General features: G+C 45.9%; 1 protein-coding gene across 2 annotated transcripts; it reads left to right on the forward strand.

Moving 5' to 3' along the window:
- The first annotated feature begins 399 nt into the window (after window positions 1–399).
- On the forward strand, window positions 400–10,014 carry LOC142775845 (uncharacterized). Of its 2 annotated transcripts, XM_075878075.1 has the most exons (5): window positions 400–1,057; window positions 3,256–3,343; window positions 4,370–4,537; window positions 6,744–6,878; window positions 9,847–10,014. In XM_075878075.1, exons 3-5 carry the CDS (start codon window positions 4,525–4,527, stop codon window positions 9,921–9,923), a joined length of 225 nt encoding a protein of 74 aa, XP_075734190.1. In that variant the 5' UTR covers window positions 400–1,057; window positions 3,256–3,343; window positions 4,370–4,524; the 3' UTR covers window positions 9,924–10,014. The 2 variants fall into 2 exon arrangements, with proteins under 2 accessions (XP_075734190.1, XP_075734188.1); XM_075878073.1 differs by lacking the exon at window positions 4,370–4,537.
- Window positions 10,015–26,902: the final 16,888 nt, after the last annotated feature.

The raw sequence follows: 26,902 nt of genomic DNA on the forward strand, positions 1-26,902 counted from the left end.
AAGGAAAGTTATTTGGCTTGCTCTTAATATAACAACCAAATACTTTTTATGTAATGCAAATTTACACACCATGACATTGACAGATTAGCTGGAGAAGAGGCATATTGTAATCACATGTGCACTGCATTTGCACTAGCCTGACCACTCTGCATATTAATGTGGCAACCACCTCAGCGTGGCTGCATTAGAAATGGATATGGTATTGACTGCCAGGTAGTCAACAATACTGTTGGGCTAGTTTGTTAGGTGGTTATGACTTGGTTCAAGGTTACAAACAAGAAGAAATGCAATACATAAAAGAAAAGCTATAGTATTTCCTCTCCCTCCATTTTTTTTCCCTATTGGATTAGAAGCATCTTGTGAGTGAGCTTAATTCAGTGGCGTCCGCACTCCACTTGTGGGTGTGCGTGCTCTTTCTTTTCTCCTACACTCCCCCTCCCTCCTCACAATGTTGACGCAAGCAGCGTCTGCTGACGAGTTTCTTGATTGAAAAAATTGTCTGCTGTTACTACTGGCCGCCCCATATATATATATATTTACTAGGCAATGGATCTTGTAGTGCTAGTGAGAGATTTCTCTTGTGCGTTGTTTAACAATAAAAATTTGCAGCGTGCGCATAAACTAAAATCTGACTCCGGGTCTCTGTGTGCAATTGGAGTCTTCAGTCTCTCATTGCCCATTAGCAGCGATTGGCATATTCCAATGGAACACCGGTCTATTACTCAAAGCTTTGCGCCTCCCCAGGTTTCTCGCCTGCGCAATGCCGCGATGAGTGCCAGCGTCAATGCTGCCGCCAGTGTAAGCTGCTTCGTATCTACGCATGGTCCCCTTTAGCGAGAGATGGTGTAATTTTTTGCAATGTCTTTCACGTAGAGAGTAGCCATCATAGTTGCCGTTGGTTCATGTGCGTATTTTGTAACTAGCCTTTCACCGAATTAATATAACATTATTGGTGGAAGTGGATTTACCTGTACATGCTATGGAGCTTTACAGGGATCATAGCACCAATACCTTGCCTCTGGCAACTGATTCCATGGCACTGCACCTCTTCATATGTGTAACTATTTCATTCATCTTGGTTGCATTTTGCCACAATTCTGGAGTGTTTGCTGGCATAAACCATTGTGATGATGTGTAGCTGAGCTTACAAGAATGTGTTTACTAATAACAGGTGTCAGCTGGGCTATATATCAATTGTGCTCATTACGTTACCTTGACAGAACCCTACTTTGTGGTCCCAATTCCATAGGGAAGAAATCATTAGGTGGGGTATTTTCACAGATACATCGTGACCTTTATGGCAATCCGTTTGGTTGCCAGCTTACTGTTAGAAAGGCCTTTGCCCATTGTGTGTGTAGTATTTAAACTGAGACGAACGTAAATGACACGTCGAAACATGGTAATCGTGACATGCGTGTCGCGTAAAAACATGACTACATGCCTCGCTCCAAGATGCACTTCGGCTGTTTCGCTAGCACCACATATACCAAATTTGGTATTACGGGACGTGAATAGATAACCAAGCTATATGACTGATGGAAACATGATAATCATGAGATGCGTGTCATGTAAGAACATGACTACATGCCCCACTTATGGTGCACTCGTGGTCATTTTGCTAGCTTCACATATACCAAATTTGGTATTACATGAGGTGAATGTACGACAAAGGTAAATGACGCAACCAAACATAATTAGTCATGACATGCGTGTCATGTAAAACATGACACATGCTACGCTCATATGCACTCGCGGCTGTTTCGCAATGTCCACATATACCAAGTTCGGTATCGCATGACGTGAATAGACGACGAAGGTAAATGAAACGTCCAAACATGATAATCATACATGGAAGTCAGGTGAGGCATAATTTATGTCCGCCTCGTTACGTGCTGATTTTAAAGCGATATATCGAGCTTCCTCATTCGTTCTTTGCTTATCATCGTTTCCCACTATACGTATGATCTTCCATTTCTTTATTTGTTTGTTAAGAAATTACTTGCATCACCATAGAGGCATTATGTTGGGGGGGGGTAGCAAAATCTTAACCTGTGGAAAAGATTGCGTTGAAAATATACACACATACATTATTAAGATCACCATAACATTTTGAAAAGAAGCATAAGTACGTTTTAAAGAAGCGCATTTTCAAGATGCGCAATACAAACACTTATTTCAAGAGCGATTTCACAACATAAGAAAAAAATTGATAATTATTGGTAACAACTACTAAGTAGATCGTCTGTTAAACTATTCAGATATTTTATTGTGTCAGGAAATAACGAGTAGAAAAAAGTGTTAAGGCAAGCACCATCCGCGAAAGCCCGCAAAGTGGAGAAGCGCTGATGAAATGAAAGCATACCATCTACACAACTATGGCGTAATGCTACCACTGAACTGGGTGGTTTCACGATCAGGTTTTACAGTGGGTCAGGCTTTCACTGTATTGCCTAATAAAGAAAATTCGATCCCTGGCGTAAGAGTGTTTGAAGGTTAACGTGGGTCTACAAGGTACAGATGCTATAACTGGAAGAGCTTTCTTGAGTGTACTAATGCACTACTACTAATTAAAAAATGTACTACTAATTAAAAAAAATCACAGCATATCAAGGAGGTGAATGATGACGAATGGAGCAAAGCGTATGGATACATGAACCGAGGCACGGGTGGATGAATGCACAGGTGGACAGATGCACGGATGGGCACACTGAAGCACGGACGGACTGACTAACGGACGCTTCGCCCCGCTCATCATCATTCGCTCCGTGGATATGCTGTGATACCATTTTTATTGGCATGCAATGCAATGCAGCTGGCTACTATGACTACGACGTCCCCACAGTATAAGTAGCTGGAGCTTCGCCCCTGATAGAGAGAGAGAAAAAAAATTACAAGTGCTCTCGGAGCCTTGTAATGTCGACCAGTAGCAATTGAAGATCAGATGCTTGGATGTTGTCCTTGGGAAGCCAAGCTTAGCCTAGACTGCCAGGAGATTGCTTCTTGCCCCGCTGAAAGCAGGACAGTGGAGCAGGAGATCGATGATCCAGGGTTTCTGTGTTTCCACGGTCAACACAGGAGGGGATGCCTTGTCCGATGAGCTTATGAATGCGTTCGGGGGCGTGAGGGAGTCCTTTAAGTGGGAGTGGTTGGAGCCACTTGCCGGTCACTGTGTTCGTATATTGTGGCTTTACTTTGCACCCTTTCTGTCTCGCGAACGCCATGAGTTCGTGACTTATAGTTTGTGCGCTATTGCAGATTGAAAGAATCCTGCCAGATTTCGAGTGCCACACTTCTGGATGCAAGCTGCCTTGGCCCAACTACAAACCAGCCATCCATGTCGAAGGTGAGTTGACATAAGGTGTGATTGTGGGGAGGTGATCACTGATACTTTCTTCATGCCTTAATCCTCCATAAATTTATAGGCATGTTTCTGTTTTATAGGCGTCTTCTTTTTAATTTTAAGTGAATTTTAAGAGGTATTTTGCTGAGCACAGAAAACTATATTTCCTTCTTCACTTTCTGGCAAAACGTTCAAGTATGAACATATTGTTCATAGTGAAGAGCAGTCGAATTGGACTTCAGCACTGATTTGGAGTTAAAACTTCATTAAGTGTTTTGAACACGCCGAATGTGAATTCTCTGAACAGCTAATAGTCCCAGATATATGACACGTAAATGATGAACAAAAAAAGGAAAAGAATGTACGTCTACGTAGAAATGTAACACTCGTCGCCTAAAGTGAACTTTTCTCATCTCCCCAGGAAAGTTTTAAGTAAAAGTATGCAAAGATCAGTAAAGAAGTCTTAACTTTAGACAGGCGAACAGGTCAGTCGAAGCAGCTTTGAATCTAGTTCTCCCAACGTAAGAGAACAAACTGCAGAATAATTGCAAACTACGTGTGCTAAAATGTATTTTTTCTTGTGCTGTTTTTATATCCATTGTTTCCAAGTATAACATGCCAATAATCTTGCGGGAAGGAGCAATTGAGGAAGCGGAGCCACCATATGACTTAATCTAGGAGTTTACTTTGACAACAGCTGGAGTGCTTTGTCATTAAATCGGGTCTCTGTGAATATTGGAGCTCAAAAAACTATTTTGCAAGTCGAACTGATAGTACTATAGAAATTGGGGGAAGCAGAATTTCTAGACGTCGGCACATTTTTCGTTTCCAGAAGAAAAAAAAATTCTTGTATTTTTTTTATTTCGCTTGTTTCGACAACACCTTGACTCTGAATGTTGCCGGAATATTGCCCGTTCCTGCGCACTGAATATCAACTTTTTTCGAACCTGAATCTTTAACGTAGTGATTAGTTCTCTCGCAAGGCCGTGTAATAATCATATGAGGGCACACGGTTGTGTCTGATCTCAGGAAGGAAGGAAGTGTTGGGCAGTCTATCGCCCAGCGCCGTCCTCGTCAGGCTCGGTGAACGGAATGGCGAGATGCAAATTGATTCGCCCGAGCCACCGCCTTAGTCGGGTCACGCTGCTGCGTTGTTCAGGTCCGCGTCACCAGCCAACCAGGTCATGGCAGAGTCTGGTAAGTATCTTGCCCGATAGATGAAAAGTTAGCTTCGTCGGTATATAATTTGTGAGGGAGCATAAAAAGTATGAAGCTGTCGACTAACATGTAGTACTTTCTTTCCTTGATTGTATGCAAACGCTTGCCACTGAGAACAAAGATAGCCTGTAGCTTTACAAGGCATGGCCTAACTTTCACTTATGTGAATAATGAAACATTAGGTGTGGCCAGACGTCGTAGATTTATTACTTGTCTTTATGGCAAGTGTCATAAGTGTCCATATTGCATGGACATTTCTTTTTTTCCAGATGGTCGCTTAGTATGTAGGTTCTTTTTTTATTTTTATATGTATTCTGTACGCTGTCAAATTGGGTCATCAAAGTATGTGAAACTGTCACATTTTCAATCAATCAGAGAGATTGTAGCTGCCATGTGAGTCAATCGGAGTAGAGAAGACGGTGCATTGGATAAGGCGGATTTTTGCATCGGTTCCAAAAGCATTTCAATATGTTCCAGCTAACTTGTGAACAAGGCTACCGTGTAGCCATTGAAAAATCTTTTCCTATCAAATTTCTCTCAACCTTGTCCCGATTAGACAGCCTCCCATTACACCGTATACTTCACCAGTCCAGAAATCATCCGGTTTGATAACAAGGGCCTGCCAACGTTACAGTTTCCTGTTTCGCATCCAAACCAAAATCTTTTCTATATGCCAGCTCCTAGTTTCTCAGTATCTAAAAACATTCCTGTCAGCTGTGTCGATGAAGGAAAACACTAATAACTGTGAATCTCAACATTTATGCCGCATATTTACAGTAAAATTTTGAGCCTTAGTGGACAAAATGCTTCTTGAAGAATGCTTCAACTGCTTCAAACGTCTTTGAATGCTGAGCCTGGTGACACTTAATTGTCACAACTCTGAAAAACAATCCAGGACATAGTTTGTAAAATAGTTGGGGTAACATAACTTGCAATTTTGTGAAAAGATGCGTCTTGAAGTTTGAACAGACCACTAAAGTTTACTGCTTTATAATGATGCGTTATGGAGCAGGTGGGCAGTACGGCCACATTTAGACCTTTTGCTGAGCATACCTCTATTTCATGGTGTGCTCTGGTGAATTGCAGTCGAAAATAAGTAACGGCTGCTTAGAAGTGCACAATGACGTTTTATTCTGCTAAAGTATAAAGAAATATATGAAGCTATTCAATCGCCTGCAGTACTTGGTCAAGCGCAATCTTTTTGTCTCAGGCAGGGAAGAAAATAAGAGTGCACACTATATAGTGAATATTCATTCAAAGTGTTCTTAACCTTCACTCTGGGCTACCCAAATTACAGTAGGTTTTATTTTTGGAGGACTAGTAGGTTAAAGATGGCAAGTGCTTATAATTTCTCGGACAGCACATTTTAAGACAGCACCATACGTGTGACGTTTGCATAATGCTGGTTTTCGAACTATGTCGTAACCAAGCCAGTTTGTAATGCAGTGTTGTGATCAGTTATTAATATTGGAAAGCGACTGAAATTACTATGCTCAGTCTGTGATGACTAGAGTTTTGCCATTGGTGAGTTCACCATGACACCAGAAAGAGAACTTGTGGCGACTTTCACAATTAAGCCATCACACTTCAGTGTTGTATTATTTACAAACATGATCACATGCCGAGTAGCCTTGAGCCTTGAGTAGATCGAGCCTTGAGTAGATTGAGCATTAAGCTTTGAGTAGACGTACGTAATGGCTAAACAGACCTGCCACGGTGGTCTAATGGCTAAGGCACTCAGCTGCCTACCCGCAGGTCGAGGGATTGAAACCCGGCCGCTGCAGCCGCATTTTCGATGGAGGCGAAAATGCTTGAAGTTCGTGTGCCTAGATTTAGGTTCACGTTTAAGAGACCAAGGTGGTCAAAATTCTTGGACCCCATCACTACGGTGTCTCTCATAATCATATGGTGGTTCGGGTGGCTACTTGTTTCACTTCTAAGACAGAGGCGACAGTTTTCTTCTAATTCTTATTGTTTTGAACAACACATTAATTACCTCCTGGAACCCAACAAGTTTGTTGAAGGGTCACGGACTGTTCCAACAGCACAAGAAATATGCAGTTTAAAATACGTGAAACAGGTGAATAAACAATTTCTCGCTCAAATAAGACTGTGATTTCCTCATGTATAGTCACCTCAGTAAGAGATCTTGCCTTTAGTTTTAAGTTCTGCTTCTTTATCCTAGATCTGAACATGGTGAACAGCTTCGTGAGTCATGGCACCCTGACTGCCGGAAGTCAGGGCAACAGTGAAGTAAACGACGAGGCTGCCAGCGGTCGTCATGAACTTGATGAAAGCAGACGCTTGACTTGGTTGACCGGTAGGCTTCAGTGGCATGCTGTGGCCCTTGCCTTGAAACACCCGCTCGCACTCCTGTTTACGTGAACCTCTCGCGAACCGTTTCTCGCGTCGAACAGAGAAGAATACAGAATCTATGAACACTCATGCGAAGGCGTTGCATCTAGTCTGTATTCACTCTGAAGTGTGTGTACATTGCCGCACAGAACTCTAAGTCACACTTCGGTAAAGACCGAGTCCAGCAGGAAATGTTTCAACAAACTGACGTCCATATCTTCGAGTGCCATTCGCGGTAAACCACGTGGCGTGCTTGTCGTAGTGTGCTGGTATTATTATTTAGGCCTATTGTGTTTTAACAGCGAGTTCTGCTTCTATACAGCGATGTCAGTTGTGCTCCACTATTTCCCTGCCTGCAGATTGACGTGGGACCACATCATACAGCCGCTTCGCAAGCATCGCTAAGATAAACTCTATCCTCTTGCTGCGCAATTCCTTAATGTGTAAATGCACACATTTGGAATCGCAGGCCTCAGAAAATGAATAACTAAAGAGCACTGTGACGAAGCACTGCACTGACAGGGGTAGAGATCACTTGCAATCGAACTGAATTATGTTAGAAGCTGTTTGTACAGTACTCGTAAAACAGGCAAGACAAGTGTCTGATTTACCTCGTTTCTGCGTCATCTCCTTTGCAAAGTGTCAGCCAATACCCATACTGTGAGCCTTCGATGGCACGTGATCTTATGCGGGCTTTGGCTGACACGCAATTGGAAGTGATAGAGGTACAATTTTTTGGTCGACCGACCGACGATTCATTCATATAGATGAGGCAATAAAAAAGTATAGTAAATTTCAACAATGCACTGTACCACATGGCAGAATGCTGCAAAAGCAGCATTCTGCCATGTGGTCGAAAGGGAACTGTGGCAACAATGTGTCAATCCTTCATTTCATGTCAGTGTTTCATTTGTTTTTGTTTCAAATATTTCATCAAGCCAGTATATGCTTCCAAGATGGTGTACGGTCTTAGCGCCGACTAGATTGAAGGCATCCGAGAAGGCTTGTCCAACATAAGAGAGATGGAAGCACCTGAACTGCCAAAGGGTGTCAAAAAGAAAACACTTTATTCACAGTGAATGCACTGTTCGTATAGCCCACTGTAAGAGTGCTCAAACATCAAAGTCACAGGAAAAGTTAATAATATATTAACTTCTCATGGGTCACAAGCTTCAACTTGGAACTAGATAGAAAGTACCATGTCCAAATATGAGTTGGCCCACCTGACGAGAAGTGGCTTGACCAATTATGTGTGAGAAAACTGTATAGAACAGATAAACTTGATTGCAGTATGAGTGACTTATAGCAGGGGGGGGGGGGGAGCCTCAGTTGAGGGCCCCACTGGCCTTAGCCGCCTGTTCAACACTTGCGCCTCCCTCTGCTCCAACGTGTGTGTCAGGGTCATTTCTGTGTGTGTCAAATGTGGGGGATGCTTTGAGCAGCCCCAGCTAATGTAATAGAGTATAATACTTCCTCTGCAGTAGGAACAGGAATTCAGATAGCACGTAGAGAACATGGCACGTAATTTGTTTTTTAAATGGGATATACTCCAGTTTGAATTTTACTCCTGTTGATGACCTCCTTTTCTGTTAGGTGTTTGTGAAGAGAGGCGTGCACTTGTAGGATAAAACACTGATGGGCAAGCAGGTCCTTCGCAAATGTTGGGTTGCGATTTTTCTAAAGTGTAGAGACTAGGAAATCTGCTGAGGTGGCCAGTGTCGCTGCTCAGAAAATTTGTGCGTGACCCACGTCATCCACCCTCTTTTGTAGTGCCATCTGGTATGTAAGAACCTTACTGACCGCTAAGTTCCTTGCTCCATGTATGCATGTATGTGCAATGTATGTGTAGTGTCCAGCCTCATTAACTAATGCTATAGGGCTATATCATTAGAGTAAATAAAAACCAATCTCTGTAAAGTAAGAAGGAAATCACAGCTTTTTACTCAGTTATACTTGAGAAAACTTCACAAAAACTTCATATTCTTTATTCTGCCTAGGCCTTTGGTTTAACTTTGGCTCGTACGATGCATTAGCCCTCTTATTGACTTATAGGCAGCGTAAGAGCACCATTAACCTTTACCACAATAAGTCTCCTTGCATATTGCATGAATATCATTATGTAGGTTGATACAAAATGCATTTATGTGGCTGTCTATTAACCATACCATATGTCAATGACTGAAACCTGCTTGTGGTTACCTCCGGGTGTACAAATGCCTGGAGCCTTTGAAAACAGTTGAAATTGCACAGTAGTTTTGCACAGCCCTTCAACTTCCTACATTTGTTTTCGTTCTCAGAAAAATCTTCAACTTTATGGCATATAATTTCTGATATGGACTAGAGCAACTGTTGTGTATATGTAAATGTTTCTCAGGTTACTTTGAGAGTGCAGGCCGTGCTCCTGTGATGGCTCACGCTCAGTGTTTAACCTTGTTTTTCTCCTGCTATTAGTTTCATCTCTTCACCTGGTCCACTTACAACTTTTCCCTGGGTTATTTGACTTTACCTCAACCAGTTCTGTTATTTTTTACTCTTCCACATTAAACACTGTCATGAAAGTAGCTCACAAGGTGAAATCACACATCTTCTAGCTCAAACAGTATCCACCATTTCTATGCAGCCAAAGCTTTAATGAAGTGCTGTGTGTGAGCTAATTTTGTATTCTTAATTTATAAATAACCATGTTGGTTTGGAAGTGTGGTTATTGCAAAAAAGGTTTTTACTTGGGATGGTGCTTTATATCCTTAAGAAACCTTCAGTAGCACCTTGAAATTCCCTTGTATTTGGGCTACTGAAACCAGTACGGACCCTGCTACCTTTCAACCCTACATTAAACTAATGAACAGTTCTTGTGATTCATGTTTATGAGAATGAATGCAATAAGGTTTTTACCTACGTTTTAGTGTGTGAAAAGATAGCCTTTATTTGTGCAGGTGCCCATGCTGCAAGTTCTCCAAATTGCACAAGCACAGACACCCAGCATGTACGTGCACTCAATTTTATTGTGTAAGAATCCTTTGAGGCTGGGTGTTCTAAATGTTTCAGTCTAATTGTGTGAACTGTGTTTATTGTGCAAAAATAAAGCAGTCTTTATTACTGAAGTCGCGACTGTCTCTAATAGATTACTTCACCTTTCACTTGCTGCAATTATTAGCTTAAAATTTATTTGAACTTCGGAACGAAAAGAATGCGCTGACCAGTTCAAACAAAGTGTTTATGATGTTTTTGCATCCAGAATAGAAGCCTTATTGACAATAAATACATAACCAGAACAGGTTCATTTTGTTTAGGAGATAAAATATCATAAACATTTTGTTTTAAGTAGTCTCCGTCTCTCACTCTTTTTTTTCGAGTGCACCACGGGATACTGCCGTGATCTAAACTTCAAACCTTATTTAACATACAAAGTTAATGCCCGCTCAACTGCAGCAATTTTGTTGACAACTGCATAAAAGGCTAGGAGTAGCACAATCAACGTTAAGATCTATTCAGTGTGCTCGAATAAAGGAAGAGGTCGACAAGGGCCTTACTATGGGGACAGTGACTCATTCTTTTTACTACATTGCATTTTTCTCAACAAAGCTTTGAAATCCAGCCTCTGTGATACAGCACAAAAAGCTAGAGCTATTTGCTGAGCGTGGTAGTTTGTATTGTTTTAATTGTCACCATTTTTCAATAGTGGAAAATTATCTCAGTGGAGCTTTTTATCTGTATTTGCAATCACAAGTTGATTAATAGAATGGAGAAAAAGGTTCAAGAGCAAACTTTTGAACTTCGCGCCGAATAGCCACTGCCCAACAGTCAGCATGAGGTCGAATATTCCAATGATATTTCATTTATTTGTTTATGGCCGGTTTCTACAGATCAAAATGTTACAAAGCCTCAGATAGGGTGAAAAATTTTGAGACTAAGATCTCTTACTTCATTGCCTTAAGCTTAGCCAAATGCTTTACAGTAATAAATTCTTCCCATATAGGAAACGTTGCTTTTGTGCATGTACGGTTGGCGCCCGCCAATGACAGGTCAATCAAAAATCCTTATAAAATCGCTATTTCGGTTCTTGATAGGGAGCCTACATGAACGGCCGTTTTTAGGGTGGAGACATCTTAATAAGTGCCTTCAAGAAACTCAGCCAAAACCAGCGGGCTGCGGGGCACGCTGTTGCCAGCTTCCACCAAATTCAGCATAGTTTTCTGTGCGCCGCCATTTTGGAGCCAGCCGACCGAGTGACAGCGGCGGTTCTCAGGGTCGTGTAAGCGACCCAGTTCTCAAAGTGAGCGCACGAAGAAATTCGCAGCCCACACACAAACACTTGCGACATAATACTGAGGTTACGCTGACACGAACGCAAGCGTGGCAACAGCTCAGACTAGCGAGCGCGTCTCCGTACGAACGCGTCCCGTTTGTGGGCTTCCTACTCGCAATGCGTGGACGCAGCAACGACAACTTCGGTTATCTACTCATTCGCGAACACCGCGAAACACATATACGTGTACCGCAGGAAAAAACAGTGAACGAAATACGCAGTACCCACAGAGCAAATACGAGACGCACTGGTGGGCTCCCAGCCGTCTCGCTTCACTTGAGCCAGCCATAGTTGTCGTCGGCCAGGGCTCGCTGGGAAGCGGAACATTCGTACCCCCTTTCTGTTGTGGTTAGTGCAGAGCGGTACGCAGCATCCAGGCATTCTAAGGCTTCACCGGCAGCGTTTAACACGCTACCGCAACGTTCGACGCCGTGTTGAGAACTAAATGCAACCGGGCGTAGACGCAGTGCGGGCACCAAGATGGGGCGACAGCGCGGCGTTGCTGTCTGGCAACATTGTGTTTTGGCGAACGGCGGCAATGGTTCTAAAAACGTTGGGCGGCGGTGCGTTGGTGGCATGTAGTGGGTCAAAGGCTGACATCACCCTAAAAACGGCCGTTCATGTAGGCTCCCTAGTTCTTGATTGCGCGAAGCGCCACCTGCAATAGGTGTCATGGCGACTTCCTGTTTACCTTTGCTTGGCTGCGAGGTGTGCGTTGAACGTCGAAGCTTCAGCACTGTTCTACGTTATATTGTGAAATGTATATAGATACATGCGTGGCTATCATATTTTGCTCCATCCGGAACATCGAGCGTCAATATTTGATGTGCGACACTTTGCCTACTGGTCGTCAGAAGGTAAGCCAAATGCCGCTGCATCCTGCACGAACTTATGCCGCGGTCAGCGTCTTGAAGCGAATATATGTTGCTTTCACGGCTACCGCAGCCGTTGCATATTATGAATGATGCTTGGCCGCTTTCACGTTGCATTAGCGACCAAGGTCTGGGTCTTTAAGTGAAAGAACGTGAGCTGCGCAAACACGGTTCTCAGAGAAACAGACTACGTACCTCTTCGACGCATGTCCTCACGTCTCGATCGATTCCTGCGAACTAGCGCAACTTTCTGACTAAATTTTTAAAACCATATCCCAGTCGTTCGCGCGCAGGATCATACATTGCCTTAGCCCCCCCCCCCCCCCCCTTTTTTTTATTCTTTTCTGTGCACAGAAAGAAAAATTGCTTAATATGCCCTCATTGGAGCGGCCCGTGGTTGCATAAACTGCAGCAAAAGCGACAGTTGGGCTAGTTTGTTTGGGTTCTCTTTGAAACGGCGCATAGACTAAACACAGAGAAGACAGCGCTCGTGTTGTCCAGTCTTCTGTGTGGGTCGTCTTTTTGCTGTTTTAAAAGAAGTCGTATGAAATGCATTGCTTACACGTTTTCCGCACCGCTCGAAGCCATTGAGGCTTTCGCCACTGCGGCAAAAGCGAGCCGGCCTCCCACCGGCTGCTGTCGATACTGTGCTGGCGTCAGCCATCGGTGTATTCTCGGTGCACTTAAAGCAAACCAGCTTCTGTTTCCGCCTCTATTAGCACAACTGTGTGTGGACAGCAAATGTAGCCGACCATCTCGAGCACACGTGAACACGAGACCTTCAATTCTAGGTATAGTGTACTAGAATATGGGGCAAACGCTATTCGAAAAAACTTATGGCGCCCGCAGCGCTTGAAAACGGTATTTCATAACTCCCTATACAGGTTTTCGCCTTAAGAGGGAGTTATTCTAGTACACTTATAAAACACTCTAATACACTCTAATCTACGCAATGCCCACAATGTTACCAGCAAAAAATTGATGCACAATGTTGCGCACCAAAGAGTAGCCTACGTTTTGCGCATGCGCGAGAAATCGGTGGCCGTTTGCGTCCTGTTTCTTGGTGCAATCGAGAAAGTCTACCAGCATGTAGTGAATGCCCAATGGGGTGTCATGTTGCTGCCTTCTTTTCGCACCATGAGTTGTTTCCTTCCTCCCTGTTTTAACTTTCAGATGATGATTGATGTTTGCCTAGTCAGCCTTAAGGTCCCTAGATGAAACAAGGTAGCGTCACTCATTGTTCTCGAGCCGTCCTCCTCACTCTCTCGATTACTCCTCTTTTTCTCTGCCATCTGCGTCAGTAATTGGTGCATTACTTGCACGTGATCTTGAAAATGGCCGGTGGTGTTATTTATTATTATGCAAAAGGTTCAAAACGAGTACGCATGCGCATATGGCTCCAGCCGGATTCGCGCTGTCACCAAATACAAAATCGTAGCCAGAACATAAACTGAAGAGGAGGAGCGTTTCGGTGTGCGCTAAGTCGACCAAGATTGTTTCGCCATGCTCGTATAATGCAACATCTGCGTTTTTCAGCAATGCTGCGTTGCCGTAAACAACAGAAAATGGTTTCGTTCTTTTCAACTTACCTCGTGCTTTCCGAGATGAAGCGCACCATGAAGTGCAACTATGAACCATTTCACGCGAATGCTTTCGTGCAACTCCGTCAACGTATGTCGACGCGGATCTGCGAAGCGAGTTCACTTGTCGGTTTTTATTGAAACGCCAGGCGCGCGTCTAATGCGTGTCTAGTGCATGCCAGTTGGTACAAATACATGTGGGTATGCACGTATACAGAGCAGCTGTAGGTTGTAATCAACGCACCTTCAGAAACATTTCACTCTTGACCAGTTCCCGCTTGAGCCGAAACGCGCTGCTTCGAGACACCTCACCAGTAGAACTCTCACTTTTCAGGAAGTTCCCAGCACCGCATCAGAATCACTTGGCATCACGATTGTCCAAATGGGCACATTAAAAAAAAAAACGTCATCGCAGTGCTGCTGGACGAGTGTTCGTACCAGTCTGGTCGTAGTTTTTTTTTTTTTTTCTTGCGTGTGCACAAGCCGGTTGTAATCAATCGTCACAACGTCACGCCCTGTGGCCACTTACAGGATCTAGCAAGAAGCACGTTCACAGTGTCACAACACGAACAAAACACAATCGGAGAAGTGGACTAGTTAGAACTGGACGAAATACCGCGGCCGTGGAACTAAAATGTACTACGCGAGACGCCATGGCTAGTGGTGTAAAGCATGACCTACTACACTCCTGACCTGTTCAGATAGCGGGGTTCCTATGGGAGCGCGTGTCCCCGCTCTCGTTCAACCGCTCACCATTGGTGGCGCTACCTATAACCTGTTCGTCTGTTTCTTTACGGTTGTTTTGTAGGCGCTGGTATAAGAATGCCTGCATTCTGTAGTGAACTGGCGGCATATATGTGACTATTTCTTCCCATACATTGCTGGTTAAGCAAGGTGTTCAGAGCGCTTGAGTATTTATAGCACACTGGTTGACAAACGTGGGAACCCGTAGATTTACACGATGTAGGGCAGCCTATGCGTGGTAGCGTGCATTTTATTGCAAAAAAATTCTGAATGTCTTTTAGTATTATTATTTCTGAATAATTCTAAATTTTGGATCATAAATACGCACTACGAGTGCTTTGTTGGTCAAAATTTGACCACAAAGAGTGAAGATGACGTCAGCGAGCAGGTGCTGACTAGCGCCACGCCGCTCGTAGGTGACGGCCCTAGCGGCAGAAGGTATGAACTAGAACGTGGGCGCTGGAAGAGGTGCTCTCTGGGCAGGTCAGGAGTGTAGTAGGTCATGGTGTAAAGTATAGAACTGCACAACGTTGCCGGTTGAGTAACGCACATCCCGCTTGCCCTTGTGTTGTGCCGTTTATGTTCATAAAGGTAACTGTTTATTCTACGTCTTATTTCGTTTCATTTTGTTTCATTTACATCTATTCACCGTAGCAACGGAACCCAAACATTAGCTTTTGGATGAAAGTTTTAAACCTTCTAGGGGGCGCTTCTGAAACATAGGCGAAGAGGAAAGGGAAAGGTGTCGCTACCTTGGAAACTTGTTTCATCTAGGGACCTTAGTCACACCTGCGCTCCAAAGCCTCCGATATGGCAAGCAAGCGCCCGCTGTCTTGGAGGGCATGGCGTTCCGAAACTGGTCGAGCGAGCGCGCGCCGCGGCGGCTGTGATGCGCCAACAAGAGCGCATTGGAAGGGACAAGTGTTTTTCTTTTTTTCCTTTTTAAATTTTTTCTGATGGCACTTTTATGTTTTTTTATTTTATTTTACTAGATTTGGCTTAGCCAATTTTTCCCGATGGCGTTTTAATCACCAACGTTGGCAAAGATGCCTGAAGGCTGTTTTATGGTGGCTAGAATTGGAAGGGGACGCCTACGGGAGCTCGGAGCCGCTCCTCCGTTTCGAGCAGCGCGGCGGTGGCGCTGTCGGCGGAATGGTGATGCTAGTTACGCGCGCTGCGCCTTGAGCGCGCGGACCTGTTAAAGATGCACGATTCAGATAAATTGGCGATTCAGATAACTCGCTCTGACGACGGCTGATAGAACGCCATTTCAAGCATTAAAAGAAGTTGGCTGCCGCTGCGAGACTTCTGTGACGGTGAACCTGCATAACTAAAAGCTTTCGTTCGCATATCCCTGCAGTGTTTTGGAGTGCAAGGCGACGGCTTTCTTTAAAAAAATATTACCCAAGATGTGGGGGATGAAAATAAAACAAATATTTATTGCACATCATATTATTAGTAATATCTGTTGCACATCATAGAATACAGGGTAAAATAATGAAAAAATATGCACATTTACATACGCTCGTGAGTAGCTAGAAACATTGCACACAGACAGCGCATCGCTTGGCACTAAGTAATGAGAGGCATACAATCACTTTCCACTCGGCAAAAAAAACAATAGAGCTTAAGGTTACAATATCAGACTCAGAGCACACGTCTAAGCTTCAGCGATTTTATTCTTTCCTGCTTAGCGTTTCGCTTGCTCTTCTGAACTTTGACATGAAAGTGGAGCCTACTAAGAACATAGAACTTGATAATTTTGTTTGTGAGGGACATGCTGTGGTCAGGGCAGCCAACAAGTGTAAGCTTTCTTAGCTGCAAGAAGAAAACCAAGTCCATGATGCTGTCAGGTTTGGCTTCTATCACACTGAAGCAGTGGGTAAAAGTGTTCTCGAGAGTGGCCACGAGTACATTGAGCTTGGCTGATGGGTACAGCAGGCCTCCTCGGTCAACAGCAGCCGTGAGGGATGCTGCAGCTGGAGATAGATCGTTCTTGCCTTGTAGGAGCTGCTGGCTGCACTCTGCACATTTGGTGCTTGCAACGCTTTTTCTTGCCACATATCCAGCCATGTAGAATATGAGTCTGGCATCGCTGCTTTGCACGACCATGTCTGCATGCTCAGTGCCGTGGCCGTATTCATTGAGCACTTCATGTGCTTCTGCAAGGTTTCCTACGTCAAGAAGCTCGTCTAACTTCCTCCGAGGAGTGAGGTCCTTTCCGTTGTCAGCTCCCAGCAGGCTTCTCAGTAGTGCAGAGGACACATTGCTTCCTTTCGATGGTTTTGCCAAATTCTGGAAGCTCGAAGTGTTGACCGAGATTAATAACTCGGAGGCAGTCGGATGATCATTGCATCCAGACATTTGTCGGACGATACCAAACAGCCTCTCCAGGGTTCCTGACTTAAGCGGCGTGTCATCATATGTCTGAAGTTCAACTTCATCGTCAGGTAGCGGAGAAGGTGTGGCGTGCTTGATAAGGTAACACGAAGCCCCTGGGCACTGCGGCTTAGAAAACGTCCGGAGCCAGCAGCTGTTTCCCAATCCTCCAGGTAAGTCAGAAAGTTTTGAATGCACTTCTCGTGCGTCCCTCTAGGCTTAAGTGCACCTGAGCTGCACATTGAAGTCATGGCCTCAATGAGCCTTCTCATTCTTTCCATAAAGCTGACTGTCACCGCTGTGCTCCCATGCTTTTCTTCGATGGTTGCATTGTACAAGAAAAGGCCTCTGAGGACTTCGTCACTGTAAAGCCGCGCTGCATAATTTATCCTCATTTTCTCAAAGCCATTGGGATGCACGACCAATTTGCTAATATGAGGCATGGCTTTGAGAGTCGTGTCATGCTGTTCATCAAGCTTCTGGGCACAGTAAATAGCGTCAACACTGGCATGGCCTTCTGGCAGTTTCACGCCCGTTCGAACAAAAGTGTTCCTCACACATTTAAGAAGGTGTGGGAAGTCCGAGATGAAGTGCAGAAAACGTTCTGGGTCTGTAGGGTGCTGCCTTCTACAGACTGTGTTTCCTTTCCTGCCGTGTATGCCGAATGAGTGCCACATGCTTCTGTTCCACGCAAAAGTCCATCAGTGGTGATAAAGTCTACGTGCAGACCGGCGTTTTCGCACATGACTACTGCTTCTAGGATTATTTCGCCTAACGTCTCGGACTTCACATTGCTGCATGATGCGAACACCCCAATAATCTGGTGCCACGTGCCTGTAAAAGGCACGAACAATACTACAAGGTCATGGTCACATGCTATGGAGCGCTCACTCTCTGGTGTGAACTTCCCAAGGTCCACAAAACCTTCGATAGTGCCATCGGGTCCCAAGCTGAAGTGTTCGGATAGCTTAATCTCAGCAATTAACAGCCCACCATGGCACTGGAACAAGTCTATAGATTTTGTTTTTTCCGCCAGAGCAGCAAACACTTTTTCGCTCAGGCCGAACCCACTCCTGTAACGCTTGAAATATCGACGTAGTGATATTCGAGAAGGCAACGCCATGATGATGTTTTTGCGTATGTGCTCATGGAGGCGTGGGCTTCTCATGGACATAATTGGGTACTCTAGAGCCCATTCACTTTTTATACCCCATTCCTTTTGTGGATTTTCTTTTAGCCGCTGCAAAGCACGCCTTGACTTGTTGCTGTTGCTTAATGGGTAGGGCCTTCACCGCTTCTTCAAATGCTGCAGAGTAATTCTGTGCATTCTTTTCTTTATTTGTTTGATGAGTGATTTAGCCTGCAAGGACACTCAGGCGACTCCTTTTTCGCTTGCGCTGTTCGCAGCCTAAGCCTGTATGAAAGCTTTTGGGACTGGGCCATATTTTTGCCTTTTCTTCGCCTGTAGGACTCTCGATTCAGGAGCAGTCTTCGGAGGTGCTTGCATTGTGGGCAGGCTTTTTCTGGCGTTTGAGCAACCCCACGGCAAGATAGGCTGAATGTTCTGTCATCAAAATTGTTCTCCTTGTACTTTAAATTTACTCCAAATTCACCAGTTTTACCAAACCCTCTGCATGGTATCATGGAGTCGACGTAAGCGAAACAACTCTTCTGCCATTTTGATGTCGGTAATGTCAAGGGTCTTTATTTCTGTGGCTTGCACAAAAGCTGTCGCTTGAAGTTTGTTTTCATTCGGTGTCATTAGCTCATACTTGTCAAAAGTCAACTTGTCACCATCTAGTGCGCACACTGTAAATACCGTGGCGTTGTCGGCTCCAGCAATTAGATGTAGAGCCCAGTAAGCGCTGGGAAGACCACACTTGCGGACGTCAGGAATTGCAGGCACATTCGGAACAGGTACTTGGTGAATGTCGCTTTCTGTGCTGTACGAGCCAGCTGTCTCCTCGCAAGCAGACGTGCTTGGTTCCTGACGTCGAATTTTTGATGGCAGGCCGCAAGTGAATGTTCTTGACGTCCTTTTCTTTGCACAGCGTCAGATTTCAGCACCGGTTTCCCACGGGGAATCTGAATAGTTTTACTGTTTATCACGTGCGTGTAAAAACGCTCAATAAACTGCTCGTCGAAATGAAGCTCACAGAGCGCCGACTTCGCGTCCAACGACTTGTCGGCACGGGGTACGGCTCGTCGCCAGGCTTCGGAGAGGGCAGGGTCTTTGGGAACAGAGAAGCACGCTGACCTTGCTCCCTCGATGACACATAGCCACTCGTGCAGCCAGGAGCAAAGCAGTGGCGTTGCCTCGCTTTCGTAGTGCTGGAGTTCATCCTAAGCTCAGCACTCACACTGTCGTGTCAGCAACTAAATACATTTTGCCAAAAGCGAGACAACAACGCAGGAAACTGCACACGCCCAGACAAACTTTCAGAGGCGAGCCCAGAGGCGATCCGACGAGAGAATGCGGAGCGCGCGCTTCGCCCGCATCACTATGCCTAGAGTATAAAGTTGGGCATGTTGGTAAGACATAATTAATCGGCGTAGCGCGTTAGAATCTTAAGACAAGGGAAGGGACAGAAGGGAGCGCTTGCTATCAACGCAGCCGTTATAGACGGAGTAGGAGGAGAACACATAAAAGGGCCCGTTGTACTAGAAAGGTAATTGACTAGAGTATAAAGTTGGGCATGTTGGTAAGACATAATTAATCGACGTAGCGCGTTAGAATCATAGGACAAGGGAAGGGACAGAAGGGAGCGCTTGCTACCAACGCAGCCGTTATAGACGGAGTAGGAGGATAACACATAAAAGGGCCCGTTGTACTAGAAACGTAATTGACTAGAGTATAAAGTTGGGCATGTTGGTAAGACATAATTAATCGACGTAGCACGTTAGAATCATAGAACAAGGGAAGGGACAGAAGGGCAGCCGTTATAGACGGAGTAGGAGGAGAACTCCGTCTATAACGGCTGCGTTATATACTCCGTCTATAACGGCTGCGTTGATAGCAAGCGCTCCCTTCTGTCCCTTCCCTTGTCCTATGATTCTAACGCGCTACGTCGATTATATCACTATGCCGACAGCAGCGCCGTGGTGGCCGTCGCGGCGGCGCTTGAAAAGGTGGATCGCGCGCGCTCGGCGAATATGCGGGCGCTGGCGTCATCTCCCAATTCTAGCCGCCATAGCTGTTTCACATGCCGCGATTGCAGCGAAAAAAATCGTTCTGTGCGCTCCAATCGCTCTGTTCGCAACCGTCGCTAATGACGGTTTCGTTTCACATGGACCGCGAATGGTCCGCGTTTTCTCTCTGCGACTGGAGTGGTGAGTTCTTGCCACCACTCATTGTGACAGACATGAATGTAGTGTAATAATATGTGCATTATGATATCATGAAGTTACCGTGAATGGTAACGAAGGGCTTGCTTGTTTCGTCATTTAAGAACACTTTCCAGTCTGAATTCATTTTAAAATGCACAGCATCGACCATTACCAAAACAAATACGTCGACTCTATTTTGACGGCTTGGCCGGACCAGCCCTATTTCGACGGGTCCCGATAAAAAAAATCGCTCCCGCCGCTAGAGTGTACTATAAGTGCTGAGTGGCACTTATAGTGCTGAGGACAAAAATAAATATTGGAAAAATAAAATATGGACAGTGTGCCGTAAATGGCAGAGAACTTAAGCTGAAAATTTACCTTTTTTTCCATTAAGATAGAATTTATCGAAGTAGAGGCATTAGGCCAACATCAAAAAAGAAAAAAAGTTTTTTTTTGTTGTTGAGCCTGGTGGCATACTTGTCACCACCCCGTTATAAAGGGGACGCTCATAGCATCCATCCATCCATCGGCGAGACCGAGCCTCGCCGCCTGATCCCTTCCGCGTTGCCCGTAGCGGCGGCGCTGCTGTCGAATAGTACTGAAAGAGCCGCGTGCAGGAACTGCTATGCGTTTCGGCCCCTCCGTCGTGCTTTCTTAATTCAGATTTCTTCGTACCTGCCCATCATTCATGTCTAGCATATATGACATAGTCTTTGAAGTATGACAGGCCAATCTACTGAACTTGAGCTACATAAGAGCCCTTGTAGAGATCGAAAATAATTCAGAAAGAGGATGCCTTATAATGATTTCTTCTGTCTTAACTCTTTCTTTGTTGGTTAGGCGTTTACAATATACAGAATAACTAAGCCGATATATTGGAAGTTAGCTGCGCTCAGAAAGCTGTGAGATTAAAAAAAAAAAAAACACCATTTCAAACGCACGCAGAACCGAGAGGCAGCCAGTAGACAGGGGAGAGAGAGGGAGCCTGAACCCCCTACAACATAAATTTTTTTCATAACTTAACTTTTTAGGTTATACTAGAATATTTACACGCATTCAAAGCGACCACCAATTGCAAAAGTTCGTGGTTCTGCTGCACCGCCCCCCCCCATCAAAAATAATTCTGGGCGCTAGCTTTGCGCTGAAGGTTTACAGTTGGTGAAGCTGAATATAGCGTGTCTCTGTACGAATGCGCACTGTCAATTTTCACCTTTTAGACAGTATGATGTCATAAAACTAGTTCAAGTCTAACGTAGTCGTACGAGAAATGCAACGCCTAAAAATAGCAGCTGTGCTAAGGGGCATTGCATGGATATTGTTAAGTGGTGGTGACGTGTGACTTAAATGCGTGTACTTGTGGACACACACACACACACACACACACACACACACACACACACATATATATATATATATATATATATATATATATATATATATATATATATATATATATATATATATATATATATATATATATATATATATATATATATATATATATATATATATATATATATATATATATATATATATATATATATATATATATATATATGGCAAAACGGGAGCGTTGTCAACAATGATAAATATATTTATTTCCCAACAGTCTCGGGAGGGGTCCTCCCTTCATCAGGGGATGAGTATAACTCATCCCCTGATAAAGGAAGGACCCCTCCCGAAACTGTTGAGAAATAAATATATTTATCCTCGTTGACAACGCTCCCGTTGTGCCATATCCCATACCTTCACAAAGACTAACTGGCCCATTGAATTATTACTCCCACTATATATATATATATATATATATATATATATATATATATATATATATATATATATATATATATATATATATATATATATATATATATATTGTGACGATGGAACGCGTTTATTTACAAGATGGGTAATGCAGAGGTGTAGCTCAGCGAAGGAACCACAGCGTCGCTCGCGAGCCAGTCGAGTCTTTTCCTCCTCTTCGTCGAATCTTCGCTTGCGCGTTTCACTTCCCGGTTCGCAGACGATGCCCTCTGGGCGAGTCACTCAGATGGTTGATGGTGGCACGGTTTAAGGCGCGCAACGTGTGTCAGTTGTGTTTTGCTAGAGCGGCGACCATTGCTTGTGACGCTCGAGATTATGTACGTGACGTCGCTGAGGCGGTCAACAATGACGAATGGACCGGAATAGTGGGCTAAGAACTTCTGGCACAAACCACGTTTGCGGACTGGTGTCCATAACCACACACGATCGCCCTTACTATAAGATACGGAGCGATGGCAGGCGTCGTAACGTTTCTTAGAACGCTGCTGGGATGCCAAGGTTCGGAGGCGTGCGATGCGACGGGCTTCTTCTGCGCGGCAGAGCGTCTCGGCTATCGAGGTTTCCACGTCTAGTGTAAAAGGTAGTATAGTGTCGAGACAAAATCGTGGGGAGCGAGCATACAGCAGGTAAAATGGAGAGTAACCTGTAGTCTCATGCTTCGCGGTATTGTACGCGTACGTGATGTAAGGTAGCACTTCGTCCCAGTTTTTGTACTTAGAATCGACATAAATAGACAGCATGTTCGTGAGAGTCCGGTTCGTGCGCTCTACGAGACCATTGGTCTGCGGGTGATATGGTGTGGCATGGCGGAAATGGCAGGCAGACAGACGCAGGATCTCTTCAACGACGTCGGCAACGAACTGACGTCCGTGGTCGCTAATGACAACGCGTGGAGAACCATGGCGGAGAATTATACAGCGAAGCATAAACTGCGACACGTGCATGGCCATTGCAGCAGGTATTGCAGCAGTTTCTGCGTAGCGCGTTAGGTGGTCAACACAGACGATGACCCATCGATTGTTACTGCTCGATCGTGGAAATGGACCGAGCAGATCGACACCAACAGTCTCGAAGGGAGAGTTAGGAGGTGGAACAGGATGGATAAGTCCTGGCGGCGTAGCCGTGGGACGTTTGTGTCGTTGGCATTGTTCGCATCCGGCAACGTATTTTTCCGTGTCGTGTCGCATCTTGGGCCAATAGAACCTTTGCTGGATTCGTTGAAGCGTTCTGGCGAAGCCCATGTGGCCGCAGGTTGCGTCGTCGTGTAAGGACCGAAAGATGTGAGCCCGTAAAGTGCGTGGAACAACTAGAAGCAGATGGGCGCCTTGTCCAGAATAATTCTTCTTGTAAAGGACACCGTCATGAACCACAAAAGAGCTTGGGTTTGCGTGTTCATTTGCGGAGGCGAACAGAGAATCTAAGGAGCGGTCCTCTTGTTGGGCTGTCCGGAAAGTCGCGATATCAGGGAACTCAGAGGCAATAGCGCCGATATACTGGTCGAAGTTGTCAGCGTCGCACTCAGTCGTCGGTAGAGGACGGCGCGATAAGCAGTCGGCGTCTGCGTGCCGGTTACCGCTCTTGTAGCGTACTGTGAAGTCGAGCTCCTGTAAGCGCAAAGCCCATCGCGCCAGTCGTCCAGATGGGTCTCGGAGGCCTACCAACCAGCATAGAGAGTGATGGTCGGTGATTACCGAGAAGCGACGGCCGTAGAGGTATGGGCGAAACTTGTGCACGGCGAAAACGACTGCGAGGCACTCCTGTTCTGTGACTGTGTAATTTCGTTCTGCTTTGCTCAACGAACGACTCGCGTAAGCGACCACGTGTTCAGAATTGTCATGGCGCTGAACGAGCACTGCACCAAGGCCGATTCCACTGGCATCTGTGTGAATTTCCGTTTCAGCAGAAGGATCGAAATGGCGTAGTACCGGTCCTGAAGTCAGTATGAACCGAAGCTGCTTAAAGACTGCTTCGCAATCCGGTGTCCAGTGGAAAGGGACATCCTTTTGCAGCAAGTCAGTGAGTGGTTGTGCTTTATCAGCGAAATTCGGAACAAATCGACGAAAGTAAGAACACAGGCCCAGGAAGCTACGCAACTCCCTGGGGGACTGCGGCTGCTTGAAGTTGCTGACAGCGGCGACATTCTGCGGGTCCGGTCTCACGCCATTTTTATCCACCAGGTGTCCCAGAACCAAGGTTTCACGTTCTCCAAAGCGACATTTTTTTGAGTTCAGTGTAAGCGCAGCTTCCTCGAGACAGGTTAGAACGAGGTCAAGGCGATGATTATGTTCTTCAAATGTTTGGCCAAAAATCACCACATCGTCCAGGTAACACAGGCAAATTTCCCATTTGAGGCCCCGTAAAATGGTGTCCATATATCTTTCAAATGTGGCGGGCGCATTACACAAGCCGAATGGCATAACATTAAACTCAAACAGACCGTCTGGTGTAACAAAGGCCGTCTTTTCTTTGTCAGCCGGATCCATGGGGATCTGCCAATACCCGGATCGCAAGTCCACCGATGAAAAATAGGACGCTGAATGCAGGCAGTCGATGACATCATCGATGCGAGGAGGCGGGTACACGTCCTTCTTAGTTATAGAGTTGAGACGTCGGTAGTCAACGCAGAACCTCCAGGACTCATCTTTTTTCTTGACCAAGATAACAGGCGTGGCCCAGGGACTTGACGATTCTTGAATTACGCCAGAGGTTAGCATCTCGCTGACTTGCTCTGAAATTACCTTGCGCTCTGACGCGGAAACTCGATAAGGTTTCTGTCTGAGGGGGTGCGCAGATCCGGTGTCGATCTTGTGACGAGTGCGTGTGCAGGACGTCTGAGGTCTATGCGACTTCCGTGCAAAATCAAATACTTTAGCGTGCCTGGCCAGCAGTGTAACCAACACTTTGCGCCTATGCGAGGGAATAGACTTGCTAACCATTTTATAAAATTCGTATTCCGTGCCGGATACATCAGCATAGTCCGAATTTGCCGCATTGCCGAGAGCTCCTATGCAGATACTGCACTGCCCTTCAAACATGGCAAGGCGCATTCCCTCTGGTAGTACAACAGACTCGGATGAGCAGTTAACTACCCATAATTTAGTTTTTCCCTCGGTGAGAGACACAACGCAGCGCGGCAGAAAGATGTTTTTCTTCATGCAAGGCAAAGGCAACGGCTCAATCACAATATCAGGAGAACTGAAACTCGAGTCGGCATTCGAAGCAGCAACGGGCACACTGGCAGTAGACCATGCCGGTAGAATAGCGTTTTTAACTACAACGAGGTTGTCGTCTCCGCTACGCTGAGGCTGCTGGGCGAGGGCGGACAACAGAACCTCGCCTGCCCCGCAGTCGACAGTCGCACGGCACTCTTGCAAGAAGTCAATTCCAAGGATAACGTCATGCGTGGAATGAGCGAGCACTGCGAATTCTGCCTTGAACGATTTACCAGCAACACAAACAGACACAGTGCACACACCTACTGGACACAAAGCCGTGCCGCTGACTGCTCGAAAAGTAGGAAATTTATCCCAATAAAACATAACCTTGCGGCCAAGTCTCTCCTTGAAAGCTAAACTCATTACAGAAACTGTTGCACCGGTGTCTACCAGAGCCATCGTGGGAACATAGTCAATGAATACATGAACCTTGTTGTGAAACATGTGAACTAATGGAGGCATACTTGTGTGCAAAGCGGTACGTCCAGCGACCTCGCCTCCATCGGCCGCGCCGGCTAGTTTCCCGGTGGCGGAGAGGAAAGCCGCGGCCGGGGACGGGGAGATGGGGACCGTCGCTGGCGCGTAGTAGGTGGCGTCAAGCTCCTCACAGAGGCAGGCGAGTCACTGCGGATGTTCGGCCGGTGCCCGTGCCTCTGGGCAGTTGAATCCGAAGGCCAGTAGGCGTAATCGGGCTGTTAGCTTCGCCGTGCAAGCATCGCTGGTCGGTCAGAAAACGTCGTGCGTGGGCGACGTCGCGATGGGCAAAACCGGGCGATATGTCCGCGAACACCGCACTGGTAGCACACGGGGCGTTCCCGAGGCACATTGAATGCTGTGGTGTGGAGAGGATGCTCAGGGAACTGTTGCCACTCGGACACAAACGGAGGCGGTTGGCTGTCGTAGCTATAACTGATGCGGGGCGCATAAGACGACTCGACGTAAGTAGCCGCTGGTGGCGGAGCCCTCAGCCGTGGACTGCGGGTGGAGTAACTGCGCTCGTCGAAACTCGCAGCATTGATGCTTGGGGATAGTGTATCAGACTGCGGGTCTCCAGCTTGCATGGGAACAGAGACATGGCGACGCAGTTCCTCCCGTACAATCTGACGAATGGTGGAGGAAAGGTCGGCAGGTAGAGAATTTTGGCAGGCATCGACGGTGGCAACAGTCGTGACGTTGGCCAGACGTCCGAACTTCGATGTGATGCGACGAGGTTTAAGAGCGTCGAAGGTTCGGCAGTGGTTAATCACGTCGGCCACGCATTCTAGGCTCTCCTTACCAATGAGGAAGTGGTAGACGTCATCGGCGATGCCCTTGAGTTTATGGCCCACTTTGTCTTCTTCCGTCATGTGGGCATCCACCGACTTGCACAACTTCAAAATCTCTTCAATGTAGGTTTTGCATGTCTCACCGGTGACTTGAGCCCTCTGCGACAACGTCTGCTCGGCACGTTTCTTCTTCGTTGCTGGGTCTCCAAAGCATTTCTTAATTTCCTCCACAAACTGGTCCCAGGTTGTCAATGTTTCTTCATGGTTCGCAAACCATACCAGCGCCGTGAAATCGAGGAAGAGCCCCACGTGAGACAGCTGGCTGGCCGCATTCCAACCGTTCGATCGGCTCACCCGCTGATAGTGGCTTAGCCATTCGTCCACGTCATCGCCGGGTTTCCCTGTGAAGGTTCGCGGCTCCCTGTAGTGGTAGGGCGACGTCCTTGTGGCTGGTTGCTGGTTGTCTCCGTCCGAGCT

Source organism: Rhipicephalus microplus, chromosome 2 (assembly GCF_043290135.1).
Source record: "Rhipicephalus microplus isolate Deutch F79 chromosome 2, USDA_Rmic, whole genome shotgun sequence".
NCBI classification, from domain to species: Eukaryota; Metazoa; Arthropoda; class Arachnida; order Ixodida; family Ixodidae; genus Rhipicephalus; species Rhipicephalus microplus.